The sequence below is a fragment of the Carassius auratus genome, chromosome 30 (assembly GCF_003368295.1).
Source record: "Carassius auratus strain Wakin chromosome 30, ASM336829v1, whole genome shotgun sequence".
NCBI lineage: Eukaryota > Metazoa > Chordata > Actinopteri > Cypriniformes > Cyprinidae > Carassius > Carassius auratus.
The window spans coordinates 2,121,399-2,138,256 of record NC_039272.1 but is presented as its reverse complement, the minus strand read 5'-3'; the positions used below and the strand labels follow the sequence as shown (position 1 = coordinate 2,138,256).

The following is a 16,858-nucleotide window of genomic DNA, read 5'->3' as shown; positions in this document are numbered from 1 at the left end:
CATTGCAAGAGGTCAATTTTGCCAAAACAAATTTCATTTGCTTGGTAACAGCCGAAATGACTTATTATTCTAATTGATTGATTCAATTTAAGAATTTGACTCAAAAGATAAGGCAAAAGTGCTTTATAAAGGTAAAAATACATTTAAACTCATAGGAAAAGATTAATTTATCACTGCTGTGAACTGATTACCAGAATATGCAGAATATCAAACACTTTAGGAGTCAGCTGTCCAGTCCTTAAAATATCATCACAATAACACACTCAGCAAAACATTGTCATAATCGTTAACGATAAAATCTCAGAAAATATTGAGATATATTTTTGTCAATATCGCACACCCTAATATATTTAACATTTAGAAAGTAAATAAATAAATAAATATGAGAAGTGGCCTTTTTTTCCACTTGAGCCCCTGCTCCTCAAAATGTCTGTGCACATCCCTGTCTTCAGACAATACAGTAAATCGGCTCTTTTTTTTCACATGCATGTTTCTTAAAAGGTTTTGTCAATTTATGATAATCAATTTTGCAGAGAGACTTTGATATATTAAGATTTGAACATTTTATTTTAATTGCAGCATTTTAGTAGTAATGTCATGAGGGTTTGCATTTCTTTAGAATATGCTATGGGATTTTGTTATGATAACCCTTCAGATAATTGTTCTATTATCTGTCTGTCTGTCTGTCTATCTGCCTGTCTGTCTGTCTTATAGCTTCTTGCTTTGTTTAAGCTGACATTTGTTTATCTTGTTCACTCCAAGAGACTTCAGTAAATCTATTTTTATAGCGTAGGCAGTGGGTTCCTTGCAACTTGGCAGTATTTCTGATGGCCCATTATGATTTCTTCATTATGTTTCAGGCTTAAAGTTTCAAAGGTTTTGGTTAGTTTTATCAAATCTAAGTGGATTATAGCTATGAGAGTTTGATTGCAAGAGACTGGACAAGATTCACATTTACGCTTTTACTGTTTGTACTGTAATTTGTTGACAGACCATGTCATAGCGATACAGAAAGGAAAAGACAGCACTGCACAAAGAAAAACAAAAAACAAAAGTAGAAATGTGAACATAGGACAATTAGGGAAAACTGTATATGCAGTGGTGTAGGAATTACAGTGCAGTCCTATACCTCCTGACGTTCTGGTCTGTTCTGTTGGGCCACAAGTTCTTATCCACATCACAACAAATATCTTCTCATGCGATGCAGTGTGGAAAGAATCTTGTAGACTGTCTTATCCAGCCTCTGCAGGCATCTGCTGTGATGTCATCCCACGTTGCATCCATGGCAGCCAGGAGGGTCATCGGTGTATGTGGCTGGCGATAATATACTTTCCATCTCCATGCTGAGAAAAATGGATAAGGGTGAGAGGAACTCCATTAGAATCCTGTTGTGGGCTGCAAACCATTGCCTGATGATGTTGGAGAGATGGAAACTGACATTGTCCCAAACTATCACGTACTTTACAGGTCATCTCCAGTCTAAATCCTTTTTTGTTCAGGGTGAGATTGTCAGACATTGAAAACACTGTGTTGTGCTCTGGCTATATATATACTTGCCAGTTGATGGTTCATGAGATGCACGTTAAAGAAAAATCAAGATTCACCTAAGAGCAATTTACCAATGCAGGACAGGTTTAGAATAAAAGTCTAATGGAAATGTATAGAAATATGCTTGACATATTATGACAACTTGTTTTACCATTTTGCATGTAAAGACTAATGCCTAAATGTTGTGGGGGGTGAGACTGTTCAACAGAAACCCATTATAATGCATTTTGATCAACATGACATAAGCAATTGATAATGTAGGAAACAGGCGAGAATTGTACATAATATTTTGCATGTACCAAAGCATTTGCAACTTGTACAAAGAAATGAGAAACTGCTTTTTTTATGTGCACAAGTGACACAATGATGTGAAGATTTAACTGGTAGTTTTGAGAATTTCATTTCTGATCTGAGAAATGTACCAAAGCAATTGAGAAAAACTGTAGTTATTACATGCTATTACCAGAGGGAGAGCTTATTTATTGTATTATTGTTTATTGAAAGTTTTGTTCCACATATATTGGTGTGTGAAACAACTTTTAACAAAAGAGTCAGAAAGTATTAGCATTCAATGAAATAGATGGAATCTGGGAATTCACACACAAATCAGAAATCAGAAATCAGAAAATCAGAAATCAGAAAGAGCTTTATTGCCAAGTATGCTTACGCATAGGAATTTGTTTTAGTGACATAAGCTTCCAAATGAACCTTATTGCAGAGTTCAGAGTTTATTTAGTGATAGCTGAGAATGTTTTGTCACATATGCAGAATAAGGAATGACAGGAAGACTAAATAAAACGCTGGTTCGACAGAACCGGAAGACTCCACCGAGAATTGACTGATGACATTGTACATAAGCGTGGAACATCCCTTCAGTTAAAGTGCCTCGCACTAGACAGAAATTCATGGCATAAAATTGTAAACAAGACATGAGACACCTACAGGCATGAGCTCATGGTTGTTTATGATGCCTGTCCTCTGCTTCACTGCCTTTTTTGCATTATAAAATAACTGCATAACTTAATTTCCCCAGATGGCACTGCAGTGATTGGTACAATAGCCTCTCTCACACGTTTCCCATAAAGCTTGCACTCGCTACCAAATTGTAGTAGCTACACTATTGCTACACCAGTGTGAATGTAAATATGCATGAGAATGAGATTGAATGTGGAGGATTATTTTTAGCTACAGATTGTTTTTTGTTCTGTTTCTGTTCTCTCAGCTCTCATGTCAGGATGCCACTGTTTATACTTGGCCTGCCATTGTTCATCAGCTTGACTGTTGCAGCCTCACAAATATCTGTAAATTTGTTTTAAATTAACAAATGACAATGAGATCATTAACATCATGCTGCAGCAAGTGTGTTTGTGTGGGTGGCTGGTTGAAGGGCTTCGGGGTTAATTACTTGTGTGAAGCAGAAAATATTATTTTACAGCCTATAGGACGTAAAAAAAAGCATATTAGACGTATCACTTAAATATTTTCTGACTTAATTCGATCTTAAAATATACAAATAATTGTAAAAAATATTTAAAAAATGTTCTAATTTCGTCAAATTGTAGAATTAATTCTGTAAAAATAGATCGAATTGAGTTTAATGTGAAATTAAACAACAGCTTATAAAATAATATCTAATTTTGTGCGCAGTTTGTGGAGGTTGGGCGTCTCTAACCAAAAGCGGTCTTTTTAGACAACCTGTTTAAAATAAAAATAATCTATTTATTTTTACTATGGTAAGTAAAACCAAAGTCATTTTTAGTCTATGGTAAAACGATAAGGTGCTGTATATACATTTGAATTATACAAATCCTTACTGAAAGCGCTCCGGCTGCAAACTGTTGCCATGGTTACCACTTTAATCCATCGCGAGGTTGCTTCGCTAACTTTTCTGTTTACCCCCCCCCCCATTTTTTTTAAATGTATAAATATATTAATATACATATTTATTTTAATTTAATTTATGCATTTAGCAGACGATTTTATGCAAAGCGACTTACAGTACATTCAGGCTATCAATTTTTACCTATATTATAGAATATCTGTATGTAGCCTATAATATATATATCTCCACACCCTTTGCAGAGGTGTGGACTAGATTGAATCCCAATCTCGTTACGCTAATCGCGGCTCGGTTTGGAGCTGCACATCTGACTGTGCGCTGGAACGGAGACCTAGAGGCTACGGCGCGGGGATGCGACGCAGGCTGCCGCTGGTGTGTGTGTGTGTGTGTGTGTGTGGCATCTGAGCAACAGCCCGGAGTGTGTGTGAGTCACTGTGATCCGAGGTGACTGACAATCCGGATAACTGTGGGGCTGGCAATGCGCCGACTACCAAACATGCATTTGAACTGAATGGGAGCTACTGGGAAATTCGAAGGGATCCTTCTGTGACAGTTGCCGTGCTATTGAAGTTATGTAAAAACGGTTTTTATACAGCATTCGATTTTTAAGTGCTCAGTGACCTTTTAGAAGTGAAATGGATTGGTTATATTTTCTGGAGGGTGAATACCGGTGCGTTCCAACTTTGCCTTTTTTCCTGGAAGAGTGGATCAAAGAAGAAACTTTAATGAGGCTTTATGCTTTTCTCTAAGAATGGAGTTGCTGAAGGCGAACTTGAGCTGTCTGGATAGTTTATCCCCGGGAAACAACTGCCTGCCCGCCAGGGGCACGTCTCCCGGGGTAGCGGCCACCCTCGCCGGCGTGCTCATCTTCACCACCGTGGCTGATATCGTTGGAAATCTGCTGGTCATCCTGTCTGTGTACAGGAACAAGAAACTCAGGAATGCAGGTGTGAATAGATACAGAAACTATAATGTTCTGCAAACATCACACATGTTTAGATGAGATTACATTTTTAAAAATGAGAAATGGGAAATTAAAAAATTGTAGAGTAGCCTATGCATCTGTAACCGTGGTTAGCTAAAAAGCATCTAAACGTATTTAAGGTAAAGCAGCATTGGATATTTATGTTGGCTGTTAGTTAGTTGTTCCCAGTTGCTAGTGTCAGTTTGGCATAAATAATATTTTATTTCAGTTGATAGTGGTTTTTAATTACATTAAACCAAAGGTACATAGAATTTATTTTCATGTTATATCTATCAAAACAACGGCCACATGCTTTTCTCTGTGTGTCCAATGTTTTGATGCACCCTTTTTTCCAGAATTACATAAGAAACAGCAGCAAAACATGGCTGTCTTTTTAATGTTGTGCAACAACACAAGATGTTGAGTGGCATAGTTACTTTTCGTGTTTTTGTTGTGCAAAGAAGTGTCTGGAGAATGTTTCCTAAGGCACGATCACTTCAACATTCACATAAAATACATCTCTCCAGTGCTCATACATACCAAGATGTACAGAAAGATGTACAGAGACCTTTTGTGAAAATTTTCCTGTATTGCTTTTTCTAATATGATAGTTTTTTTTTGCATATAATATATTCAGCATAAAAGTTAATGGCATAATGAATTTGAGAATTGCTTGACATTATCACTCCACAGGTTTGTGTCAGACCTGATGATCTATGTTAAACAGCATACTTGAAAATAAGATAAGAGCATCAGTGCTTCATTGGTTGAAAATGTGACCTTTTGTGCAGTGGAGTTCACATGGTCAATGTCCCGAATTTGATTTTTTGACTAGAATTATTATTGCATGTAATCTTAGGTGAAAGCGAGAGAGCGGAGTCCTGCTTGTGAGAGGTAGGTACCTCTATTGATTTCACTGCATGAGTTCAGGATTATTTTCATATGATTACACTGTACTATAGGAATGAGAATGACCATGATCTGAGCTGGGCAGACAGGAACCCAAAAGATTCTTTATTGGCATCTATGATTCCGTGAAAAACCTTTAACATCCATGTAACCTTTCCATTGCTTAAGGTTCCAATTTTAGGTTCTTCACACTAAGAAAAAAATTCTGGAATTGATTCTGAGGATCCCAAAGTGTTTCTTCTATTGCATCACTATGAAAGCCCTCTTTTGGAACAGTTATTTTAAAGAGTGTGCTGTTTACACATGTTTAAAGCGCTCTGGGAGATGAGAATTTTTCATGATTTGAAGACGGTGGTTAATTGTCCATGTCGGCATCCACAGAAAGGGAATTATAAGATGCACATCAATCATAATGAGAAAATAATGGTTCAGTATGGCTAGTGTTCTCTTTTCATATTCAGATCTCTTCAGCTACTCCTAACTATTTTGGCAGGTTGTCGAAATGTTGCTGCCTCAGATCATGGGGTGTTTTCCCAGCCTGCCCTGAGCCATGAGCTACTTGAGTAGATGTGCAACCCTGTATGTTTGCAAAAAGAATGGATATCCAGCATTGCTCCTGACAGAGATGGGCAAACACCAGATGCTTAGTTTTAAAATGATCAGTGTCTGCACTGGCTGTTAGGGACAGTGTGCAATGTTAGATTCTGGAGAACAATCCTGTGCCTGATGGCAGGAAGAAAGAGGTAAACGATCTGTTTGTGCAGTTTCAGTGCTTGTTTTTTATATTCTTATTTATAGGCTTTAATGTCTTTAAGCACAGGACAAGAGGTGAGATCAGGACATGACACAGGCTGTTTATGTGTTGTGAGCATGTGCCACAGCTAAAGTACAAATTTTGTATTTGTTGATGGAAATGCTGTTGTCGGTTAATTTTATTCCTAGTAAGCATTTTAACCAGTAAAGGACAAACAGATGTGATCGTGTAATGCTGTTGTAAGTATTAAATAATAAAACTACACTTTGTTGTACTTAAGAATGACAGCTGAACACACTGAAAAAAATCAGTACATTTAACCATAAAAATAATAATGGTAACATTACATCATAAGGTTATATACAGTTCAATACATTAAAAAACAGTGTATCACAATATTGTATTTTTTCATCCATAAATAAAAATAAAAACGTAAAATCTATTTATTATTAAAATATAATGATAAACTGATGTCAAAATGTTGACTATGGGCTTGTACTTACTGCATTAAGAAGAAAAATGAAAATGAAAAAACTGCACTAATATGTCAAGATATATGACTCAGAATTTTGGCACAAGTACACTCAAAACTGCATTCCTCTCTTTAATTTTTAGTTTTCTCTCAGCTGAGGCTGTTTCTATAGATGTCAGGTTCGGTTATGGGGCTGTGCAAGTTCTGGCAGCCTGAGTTGGGTTTAATCAATACTCTCTTACCCCCTTCTGCTGGCCCGTCTTTAGACTAGAGTGCTGATTGATAGCTTTTTAATGTCCAGCATCAGTTGGCGTTCCCACACGCTGTTCAGGAGATTCTGGCACGTATTAGATCTGCCCAAGTCAAGCATCTCAACCGGTCTGAATCATCTAAAACCCAGTATAAAAAAGGTCTCTCATGCTCACCAAGGCTTCATTTATCTGATGACAAATTCTTTAAAAATAGCAGTATTGTGAAATATTATTACAATTGAAAATAACTGTTTTCTGTTTCAATATACTTTAAAATGTGATGCAAAGCTGAATTTTTAGCAGCCATTACTTCAAAAATCATTCTAATATGCTGATTGGTGCTGAAGTAGGGTTGTAAAAAAATGTAAAATCACCATTAAAGTTTCGAAAAAAACATTTCAGAATTTTTTGAAAGTTTCCAGAAATTTACCAGAAATGTTCCACTCCTTTGCAACCCTCAAGTACAAGTAACTTTTCCATTTCTAGTTCCATGCAAAAGTCTCTACTTTCACATTTGAGCAATTTAATGCATCCTTGCTGAATAAAAGTAATAATTTCTTTCAATTATCGAAAATAGACTGCCCTCAGAGATTCAAATGGCACTGCTACCGTCTGATGGAAGGGCATTTAGATATTTTCTGTCAACTTCTGTATTATGGTGTCTCCATTAGCGGCAGCAGCACACTGCAGTTCATCCATTACACCTCACCTGAATTAGCAGCGGTGTTTGGCATTGGCACACACTCAGGGCTCCTGATGGGCAGACGGCTTTCAGAGAAGAGCCAATAAACTACTCTCAGTGTAGTAATACTCACAGATGTGAAGGATGGCATGACAGTTTTACAATTCTCTACTCTTGCTAAGGCAAGCATACTGTTGCTTAAATTTAAAGTTAGGTATACAAACAAGCCCTTACTCTAGTTAAGGGTAGCTGTCAACTGTATTCCTGAAGGGCTGCAGACTTCACTTCCAATCTACACCGTCACACTTGACTGTAATTTAAATAATCCTGAACACGTTGATTAGCTGGTCAGGTGTGTCATTAAACATGATTTCTACCTTGATTTGTGCAGCTTGTTGAAGAGAACACCATGGCAGCTGCATAGCAACATCATGACAGCCACCACAAATTAACCCTTAGCATCCTGGCAGCAACTTTTGCACTTCTTTAGAAAATGTGAAAAATAGTTGCAATTTTGTGTTTGTTATGGACTATAAATTGTCTTAATGATACATCAGTCTAATGCAATGAGAATGTGTGGCCTCACTGCACCATTCCCTCACATAATATCCACACACACACACACACACACACACACACACACACATCTATCGTTGTCAACATAATTGAATGTGTCTCCAGTTCACACTGAGGCATGTTAATGCTCTTATATGGCCATTTCTGATCTGAATGGTTTGAATTAGACTGGAATGCATGTGTGCAGGTAATTGTTGAGATGGAGCATTACAGTGACCGTGAAAGTCTTTGATGGCAATGGTAATGTTTTCTGGCTTTAGCTGCAGCCTTGAACTCCACCGTCTGACCGCTGGACACTCTCACTGGACACTCTGATGAAAGTTCAACAGCCAATAGAGTATCTCACTACAAATTGAAATGACCTCTTGGAAATCTAATAGATTTTTAATAATAATAGAACAACATTATCATTTGCATATCGCAGTATGAAGATGTTGTTTAGATAGCTGGAGTGGGTTTGATCCGTCTGTTGGCAGAGCTCCTGAGAGGATGGTTGGCTGTTGTATATGACTGGCTGGTGTACAGGAATAATTCAGCATTAAGTACTTATGGAAATGAAGGGGGGAAATGCTCCCATTCTTTCTTTTTCATGCATACGAATAAACACTGGCGCACACACACACTGCTTCAAAATATAGACTTTTAACTATTAACCACGTTAGCTAACATAAACTACTAATGAAAAATAGTTCTTAAGCATTTATTTATTATAGTTAATCATTATTCCAACATTTACTAATACATTATTAAAATCAGTAAAAATTGATTAAAATTGATTAATGTTTATTGAATGGACCTGAGCTAACATGGACTAACAATGAACAGTATTAACATTACCATTTACAAAGTAACACATGTATTGTTCGTTGTTAATGTTAGTTCATGTATTAAATACAGTTAACAGATGAATATTTATTGTAAAGTGTTACAAGACCGTTCTTACACAACTTAAACATTCTTCACATTTCATACACCTTTAGTAAACAGGATTTTGAGTAAACCGTTTTTAATTAAAATGATTTGAAATTTATTTAATTAAAATGTATTTTAAAATGATTTCTGTTTTATTTATTATAATTTTTTTTATTATAGTTAATCGCTACTTTAAAGAGAGATTATGCAATGCCCATAACTTGTATTGCATTAACCTTCACATGTCCTTCACATCTTTTTTTCTTCTCGATTGCTCTCTGTCTCTTTCTTTCTCAATGCTTCCACTGAGATATTTTTATGCAGCTGGAATTTTAAAGGTAATGTGGGTCTGTGTGTACATAACCCTACATGTGTATCTAAGGCTGCAGTTGTACATGTGTATGTGTTTTCAGAGCAGAAATGTTGGTGGTATCTCACCAGTGTCTAATGAAATTTATAATCCAATAATTTTACCAGATGATAGTTGGCAGATTTGAATGTTCCACACATATAATCCTGGACATCGGAGCGAGAGATAAAGATGAGGTGTGCAGAGTTATAATAGACAGCCTGATCTGTGTATTAAATTAAGCCTATAAAATGCATTTCAATATCAGCTAATTCCAGCAAAAATATGCTCCAGACTAGCAGAGCCAGACTATCCATTAAATACATTTATGACAGCACAGACGCAGCCAGATCACATCATTCTTACAGCTATACAGACAACCTCGAACTGGCTCACAGAGGTACTGAGGAACAGAACAGGTAATTGCATTTGAATTGTCTCCTCTTTGTTTCCGTACACAGCCAGATTTAGAAAAAGTTAAAGTCCAGTGAAGTCTTTCGGCTTTTTTAATGTTGCATCTCTCTCCAAAGAAATCTTTAACTATCAAAACACTCTTTCATTTCATTGCTTTTCACAAATATATAATAATTAATCTATATTTTGTATACATTTAAGAATTAAATTAATTACATATTGTACATATGTTTTATATAAATAGAGCAATAGGAAGCAAAAGGACATGCATATCTGTGTAATTGTGCATACATGTGTGTGTGGGAAGGTTGCATAAGCACATCCAGCCTTGCTTCAGTCCATCAAACACCACTGGTACTGATGCAGTCTGGGATATTTTCTAGGAAAGATCACAGTATATTGTGGCATGTTATTTGATATATTCTTAACATTTGTTGTGGATTCTTTGTTTTAATATGGCATGTTTCAAATGTCCTCTACAGATAACTCTCTCAATATACATCATTTTGCAAAGATCACAAGTAAAAAAAAAACAGATTTCATTAGAATGTGAGTTTTATGAAGCCATAAGTTGCAACAAAGATGTGAAATCTGTTCTGGTCTTTTCTCAGCATTGCAAGAAGTCTGCACTGTATGCGTTTCCAAAGCCCAAACATCTAGATGGAACTCAGAACATGCTGACACCTCAAAACCAGCTTTCCTCAGACTAGATTTTAGTTTATCTTCTGTTTGAAACAGAGTAAAGTTTGAGAATGAATTTGGATATTTTTGACAAGACGCTTGTCTGGAAAAATATCTTTACCCTCCTATCAGATTCTTCCTAACTCTGGTTAGGAATCACTGGCTTCAGTGATATCAACTGTAAAGGATTAAATATGATGAAATATGATTCTGATGAATCATGCACAGTAACACCATATTAAGAATGTAAATAAGGTCTGTTTTGATCTTATGTTCTCCCATATGACTTACTTACACATGCTGCTCTTAAGTATATATTTCAGGCTTGTAGAACATAATTCTTTGTGTAGAGAAGGAAACCAATTAAAGCGTTCAGTCCAGGATAATCATGTGGATTTATAGTGATCCTCAGGCAGTCGCTCCTGCCCAGCAACTGTCCTGATCTGAACCGCAGACTAAATAAATGCTCTTCTCTCTTTCCTGCTCTTCCTCTTTCTCTCCCAAATGTGGAATAAGAGCCTCTTTAAAATAAGCCTGTAATTATTACACTGTCTTTATGTCCTTCAACCTTGATGTGGAATAAAAAAACAAGAGCAGATGCATCTCCGTTCAAGCTGGAAGACATTGATAGAGGAAAGGTTCAGCATTCACAGCTTATCTCTGATGATTTGTGGTGTTATTAGACCTTGAAATACAGCTCTCTAAAGGTTTGATACTCCGATGGTCCCTTTATTGTGGGTCATGTGACAGGTTTATGCAGCTATAAAGCAGCCAACTGCAAGATGACTGCAATTCAAATCCAAGAGGGATCAAGAGTAAAACAATGTTAAAATGCTTCTTTATATTTAAATGACAACTTGCAACTTCTATATCTTTGTTTAAGCGAGAGATTCTTTTTTAGTTTTTGTCCGAAAAACTTTCCCGCTCCGAAATGACGTCTTTGTCCGGCGCCAAAAGCACTGACTCTCCATATAAATGTCATTGTAAATGTCAGTGCGAATAACCCGCAGTGACCTGTGTGCAATTCCCTGACCATTTGGGCTCTGTTGCCAGAGGATCCATTTCCAGTGACTGTTTGAAAAAAAAATCTAAAACTGCTTTTTCAAGCCTGAGGTCGGATTTAAGCTTAGATTGAGGATTCTGCTCTGATCTCAGTGATGAGCTGCAGAGTCAGACCACTGAGGCATTTGAGCGCACCACTAGAAAAGGGTTTCAGCTGAAGAGATATTGCAACCTTGAGGGAATTGTATCTTGAAAATATTTCTAATTGTACAAAATGGTTCAATTAGATTGGCTGATTTACATAATAATTAAAGAAGCAGAACTTCATGAGGATTCCTATTGGAATTAAATTTAAAAAGGCACTATATTTTCAGTCTGTTATTTATTTATTGATACTAAAAGGACACAATAATTCATTTACCTATTTATGTGCAAATAAAACGTTCTCACACCAGTTAAGTTAGTTCTTACAAATCTGGATTATTTTAAATGAAAAGAATAGCTCATGACTGCAGTAAATCATTTACGTAAAAATTTCTCTCATTTAGGCATTTATTAATCTATTTATTTATTTACACTGATAAATAATTAGTAGGGTACTTTAAAATCCTCGTAGAGTCAATTAATTTCTAACAATAAATAATGTGTGTAATTTTAGTTTGAATGATACTGATTATTTTGGCTGAAAATTATTATTTACATTATATGTATTATGAACGTAATATTTAAAAGCCATCATAATAAGATTTTAATAAACTATCAATTCTGAGATCTCTGGATTCACCTCTAGATTTTTATTTTAATGAACATAACTTTTTTAGGGTTACATAACAAAACACTTTTAAAGTGTATTTCATGATTTTGAGAATTTGAGAACTGAAGCTATTATACAAGTATCAATCGTCACAACAAATGTATATATACATATTTATTCTAATTTTTGTATACACTTTTTAGCACAGAGAGCTGAAGCCGCCCTGTTTGTTGTCCAGTGTGTGGTGCCTCAGGTTATTGGACTCATGCTAGACTGATGGCGGGAGATGGTGATCTTGTCAAAGCACACTTCTTGTCAGCTGTGGCTTCTGGTTGATAAATGTTTGGCAGGCTGAGGCCCTAGTCAAAATGCCACTGTAGATTTAAAGGAAATGCTCAGATAAATCATTTCTGATGCTAAAGGTGACACGATGAATAAGGTACAGATTTAAGGCTGTCTAAAAGCGATTTTGTGTAAGTGTGCAGTTGCGCTCACTAGGCTGATGTAATCTGTAACTGAATCTTGTTTCTCTCTTTTCTTACACCACAGTGTGCTGTTTGTTGCAGACAGAACAGACCTTGAAAGTGTTCTTCAATCTCAAGTAGAAAATGATCATACACAAAACAGTTTCTTGCTATGTATTATTTAGGGGTAAATAAGATGTAACTTTTAGGTTATTTGCCTTAGGGTACCATCCCAGTGACAGCATTCTACCTTTTTTCTGACAGTGCATATAAAGTGTGACCCAGTCTGAACACTTTATAACACTTTGCATGAGTGGAAGTCATAGGTGATGCCAGGTGTTACATGCACAAAAGGCTGCGGGTCTGATGCAGTTTGAATCTGTTTCACTCATAAATGTGACCTTCGTGAGTTGTAAAGCATTTTTAGTTTTCTTGGCACGTAATCTTCTCGGCTCCTTTGGGTCGAAATGGAGATGGAGTGTGATGGAAGGAAACAGTCAATGAGAGTTCATGAATGGAAAATAGTGAGCAAAACAAGTGTGCCCTGATCGGTGATGCGTAGAGCCAAAGAATAATTGAAACTGCAGAAATGAGCTGCTTTTGAATTCAGCGAATGATTTGTACATGGGTTTATGGGGGCAATTCAATCAGAAATGCATTTTTGCACAGACAAAATGAGGTCATTTTTGTAGAAGATGGATGTGTCTGACCGTTTTGTTTTTGAGATAGAACATGAGGCTGAATCACTTAGCTTTTAAAGACTTATTTTAAAGATTTATTCTCTGTTATCTTTTAGAGTGTTGTGAAGAGTGTGAGGAGACTTCATGTTAGTCTGCAGGGATAATAGTTATTATAGCGCCTCCCTAATTGAGTTATAAATTATACACCGGTGTCTGTTTTCTGTCTGTCCACAAACAGTCCTGACGCAGACCTTCACATACAAACTCTTTTAAAGGACAAAGACATGCGGTCTCAGAGATGCACTATGCTGATATTACATAGCAAGAAAAGTTAGTGAAGAGACCTACTATTCCTATAATATTACTATTAGTCTTTTTTACTTCAATTCAAATATCATTTTCTGTTCCAGTTTTTAATAAATGCTGACAAATACAGTACATGTGTAGTGTCTAATCATTTGTTGCTTAAATTTGAAAGATTTAACATGTAAAATTAAAATGTTTAAATGTTCAATTTAAGTTCAATTAAAAAAAAATTACAATACAATACAATACAATAAAACATACAATAATAAAGCTGAAGTTGATGAAAAGGAGTAATAGCAACAGGCTAAGGCATCCTGTGCACAGCAGTCTTTGTGGTCCCGAAGGGCTGTTCACACTGACAGCGATTTGGAGCGACAAAGCAACCGGAAGTCATTCATTTTCAATGAGAGTTGGTGATTTGAGGTGACATGAGCAACAGAGACCGACGGCGATGTAACAAAGTTGAGCAGAGTTCAACTCTATGCAAATGTACTGTGACATAATGTGACTATGAGATAATATGACACTGAGAGTCCAGACAGCAGAGCACGTGTGATCCATCACATGATACCATTAGTTACATTCAAGGGGTCTATCTGAATTAAAGGGAAAGTTCACCCAAAAATGAATATTCTCCCAATTTACTCAACCCTCATGTCTTTTAACAAACCCACATGACATCTTTTATTCTGTGGAGCACAAAAGATGTAAAGAAGTTTTAAAAATTGTCTCAGTGTTAGGGTCTAGTTTATTTTTCTGAGCTGCTGTATTTGGTTTGCCCATAATCTACTGTAATTGTAATATTGTTTATAGTTTCTTTCTTCGTTTTGTTTTCTGTAGAACACAAAAATCTATTTTTCGAAAAATAGATGTCTTAGTTTTGGGTCCATGCTGCCCACCGAGGTCCACTGTTTTTGGACCGCAGTGATTTTCAAAAATCTCCTTTTTTGGTTTTAAGGGCGAATAAATGATGACAGAATGTTTATTTTGGTGTACTATCCCTTTAAGTAGAAATTTATTTATCTTTGCTCTTGTGTTTGGATTGCCCAGTACTTGTGTATAATTATAATATGGTTTGTTATTTTATTTCTTCTGTTGAACACAAAAATAGTTGTCATCAATATGTTTTTTTAACAATAAAAGTCAATGGGGTCCAATGATGTTGGAGCCCCAGTGACTTACAGTAAATATCATATATATCATTTAAGTATGTAAATATTCAAATATAATAGAATTAATTAACTTGCTCATTTTGTCTCATTAATAGGTAACATCTTTGTGGTGAGTCTTTCTGTGGCTGACCTGGTGGTGGCGCTGTACCCCTACCCCTTGGCTCTGGTCGCTATCTTCCATAACGGCTGGACAATGGGCTCCCTGCACTGCCAGCTGAGCGGGTTCATTATGGGACTGAGTGTGATCGGTTCGGTATTCAACATCACGGCTATCGCCATCAACCGCTACTGCTACATCTGCCACAGTCTCCGCTACGACCGGCTGTATTCTCGTCAGAACACCTGTCTGTACCTGCTGCTCACCTGGACGCTAACCGCTTTGGCCACTGTGCCCAACTTCCTGGTGGGTTCCCTAAAATATGACCCACGCGTCTTCTCCTGCACGTTCACCCAGACAGCAAGTTCTTCCTATACCGTTTGCGTTGTTCTGATCCACTTTCTGGTTCCTCTGGGTGTGGTTTCTTTCTGCTACCTGCGCATATGGACGTTGGTGATAAGAGTCAAAGGTCGCGTGCGGCCCAATCCGAAGGTCAGGGCGGCCGACCTGCGGAATTTCTTGACGATGTTTGTGGTGTTCGTGCTGTTTGCCGTGTGCTGGGCGCCCTTGAACTTCATCGGGCTCGCCGTGGCGATAAACCCCGCAAGAGTGGCGCCGAATGTACCAGAGTGGCTGTTTGTTACCAGCTACTTCATGGCGTATTTCAACAGCTGTCTGAATGCTGTCATCTATGGGTTGCTCAACCAGAACTTCAGGCAAGAATACAAACAGATTCTCCGCGCTCTCTGCACCCCACGAGCACTGTTCACTGAAAGCTCCAGGTATAACACTGAGGCCATAAAGAGTAAACAGTCGCCGGCGGGAACCAATAACAATGTGAAAGAGGCTAATATGTATAAGGGTGGTGTAACACACACTCTTTTCTAGTACAGCAGCCCCCATTTAACTAACAACCACAACATTTGTGTACAAAGGGGTTAAAGGCACAGCGGGGTAAAATGCACATTTGTTTTTATTTTTCCGCAGCACTTTCCTAAACATCCGTGGTTCACTATGCACTAGGAAATTTGGCTGAGCCTTGATTCAGCAAATAAAATGTCAATTCTGCACTACACTGACCTAATATTTGACAATTTTTATGCTATTTTATAGAGTTATATGACAATTGAGAATCGATACAATTTCCAAATATATTTTGAGACAAATATCTTGTTCAAAGATCTGAGAAATATGTAAAAGTATGGTATTTAGGGTAAAAAGTGCCCTTACTGTTGAAGCTAATGGCACAATAATTGGAATGAAAATAAGTAGAAGGTTGACTTTTTAATTTAGTTTATTTTATTTTATTTTATTTATTTATAAAGCACATTTAAAAACAACAGGAGTTGCAACCAAAATGCTGTATAACAAATATAAAACAAAGTCAAAACATACCCAATAAAGAAATACAAAGGGACAAAAAAAATTTCACCCCCTCAAAAAGAATTAAAACATACGGAATAAAAACAGATTTTAAAGAGGACTTATAAAATATAAAGGGGAAAATCTTTTGTGAAGAGGAAGACTGTTCCAGAGCCTAGGAGCTGCCACAGCAAAAGACTAATCGATTTAGTTTGAAAATGTGAACGAGGGACTTAGACGAGAAATTGGCTAGATGACAGAAGAGATCTAGAGGATCTAGAGAAGATTACAAATATACTGGGGAGCTTTAAAAACAAATAACAAAATCTTAAAATCAACACGGGAATCGCCCGGGAGCCATTGAGTACTGGGTAATGTGCTCACGTTCACGTTTTCTAATGCCATACAATAACCTGGCTGCAGCATTTTGCACCAATTGCAATCGGTGCAGAGATGATTTAGGCAAACCCAGATAAAGTAAGTTGCAGTAATCCAACACTGAATTTTTCAATGCATGAATTACTGTTAGAAGGTCCTTCATGGAAAGCATCCCCTTGATTCTAGCAATTTATCTTAATTGCTTATCAAAAGACAACGAAGGATCAAAGAAAACACCAAGGTTTATAATACACTCATGTACATTTGATGACAGGGGGCCAAGCTGCTTGG

At 36.8% G+C, this 16,858-nt stretch overlaps 1 protein-coding gene across 1 annotated transcript; it reads left to right on the top strand.

Annotated features, from left to right (window-relative positions):
* The first annotated feature begins 3,694 nt into the window (after nucleotides 1-3,694).
* On the top strand, nucleotides 3,695-16,026 carry mtnr1c (melatonin receptor 1C). Its single transcript, XM_026210730.1, has 2 exons — nucleotides 3,695-4,335; nucleotides 14,826-16,026. The coding sequence occupies exons 1-2, from the start codon at nucleotides 4,140-4,142 to the stop codon at nucleotides 15,713-15,715; spliced, it is 1,086 nt and encodes a 361-aa protein (XP_026066515.1). The 5' UTR covers nucleotides 3,695-4,139; the 3' UTR covers nucleotides 15,716-16,026.
* Nucleotides 16,027-16,858: the final 832 nt, after the last annotated feature.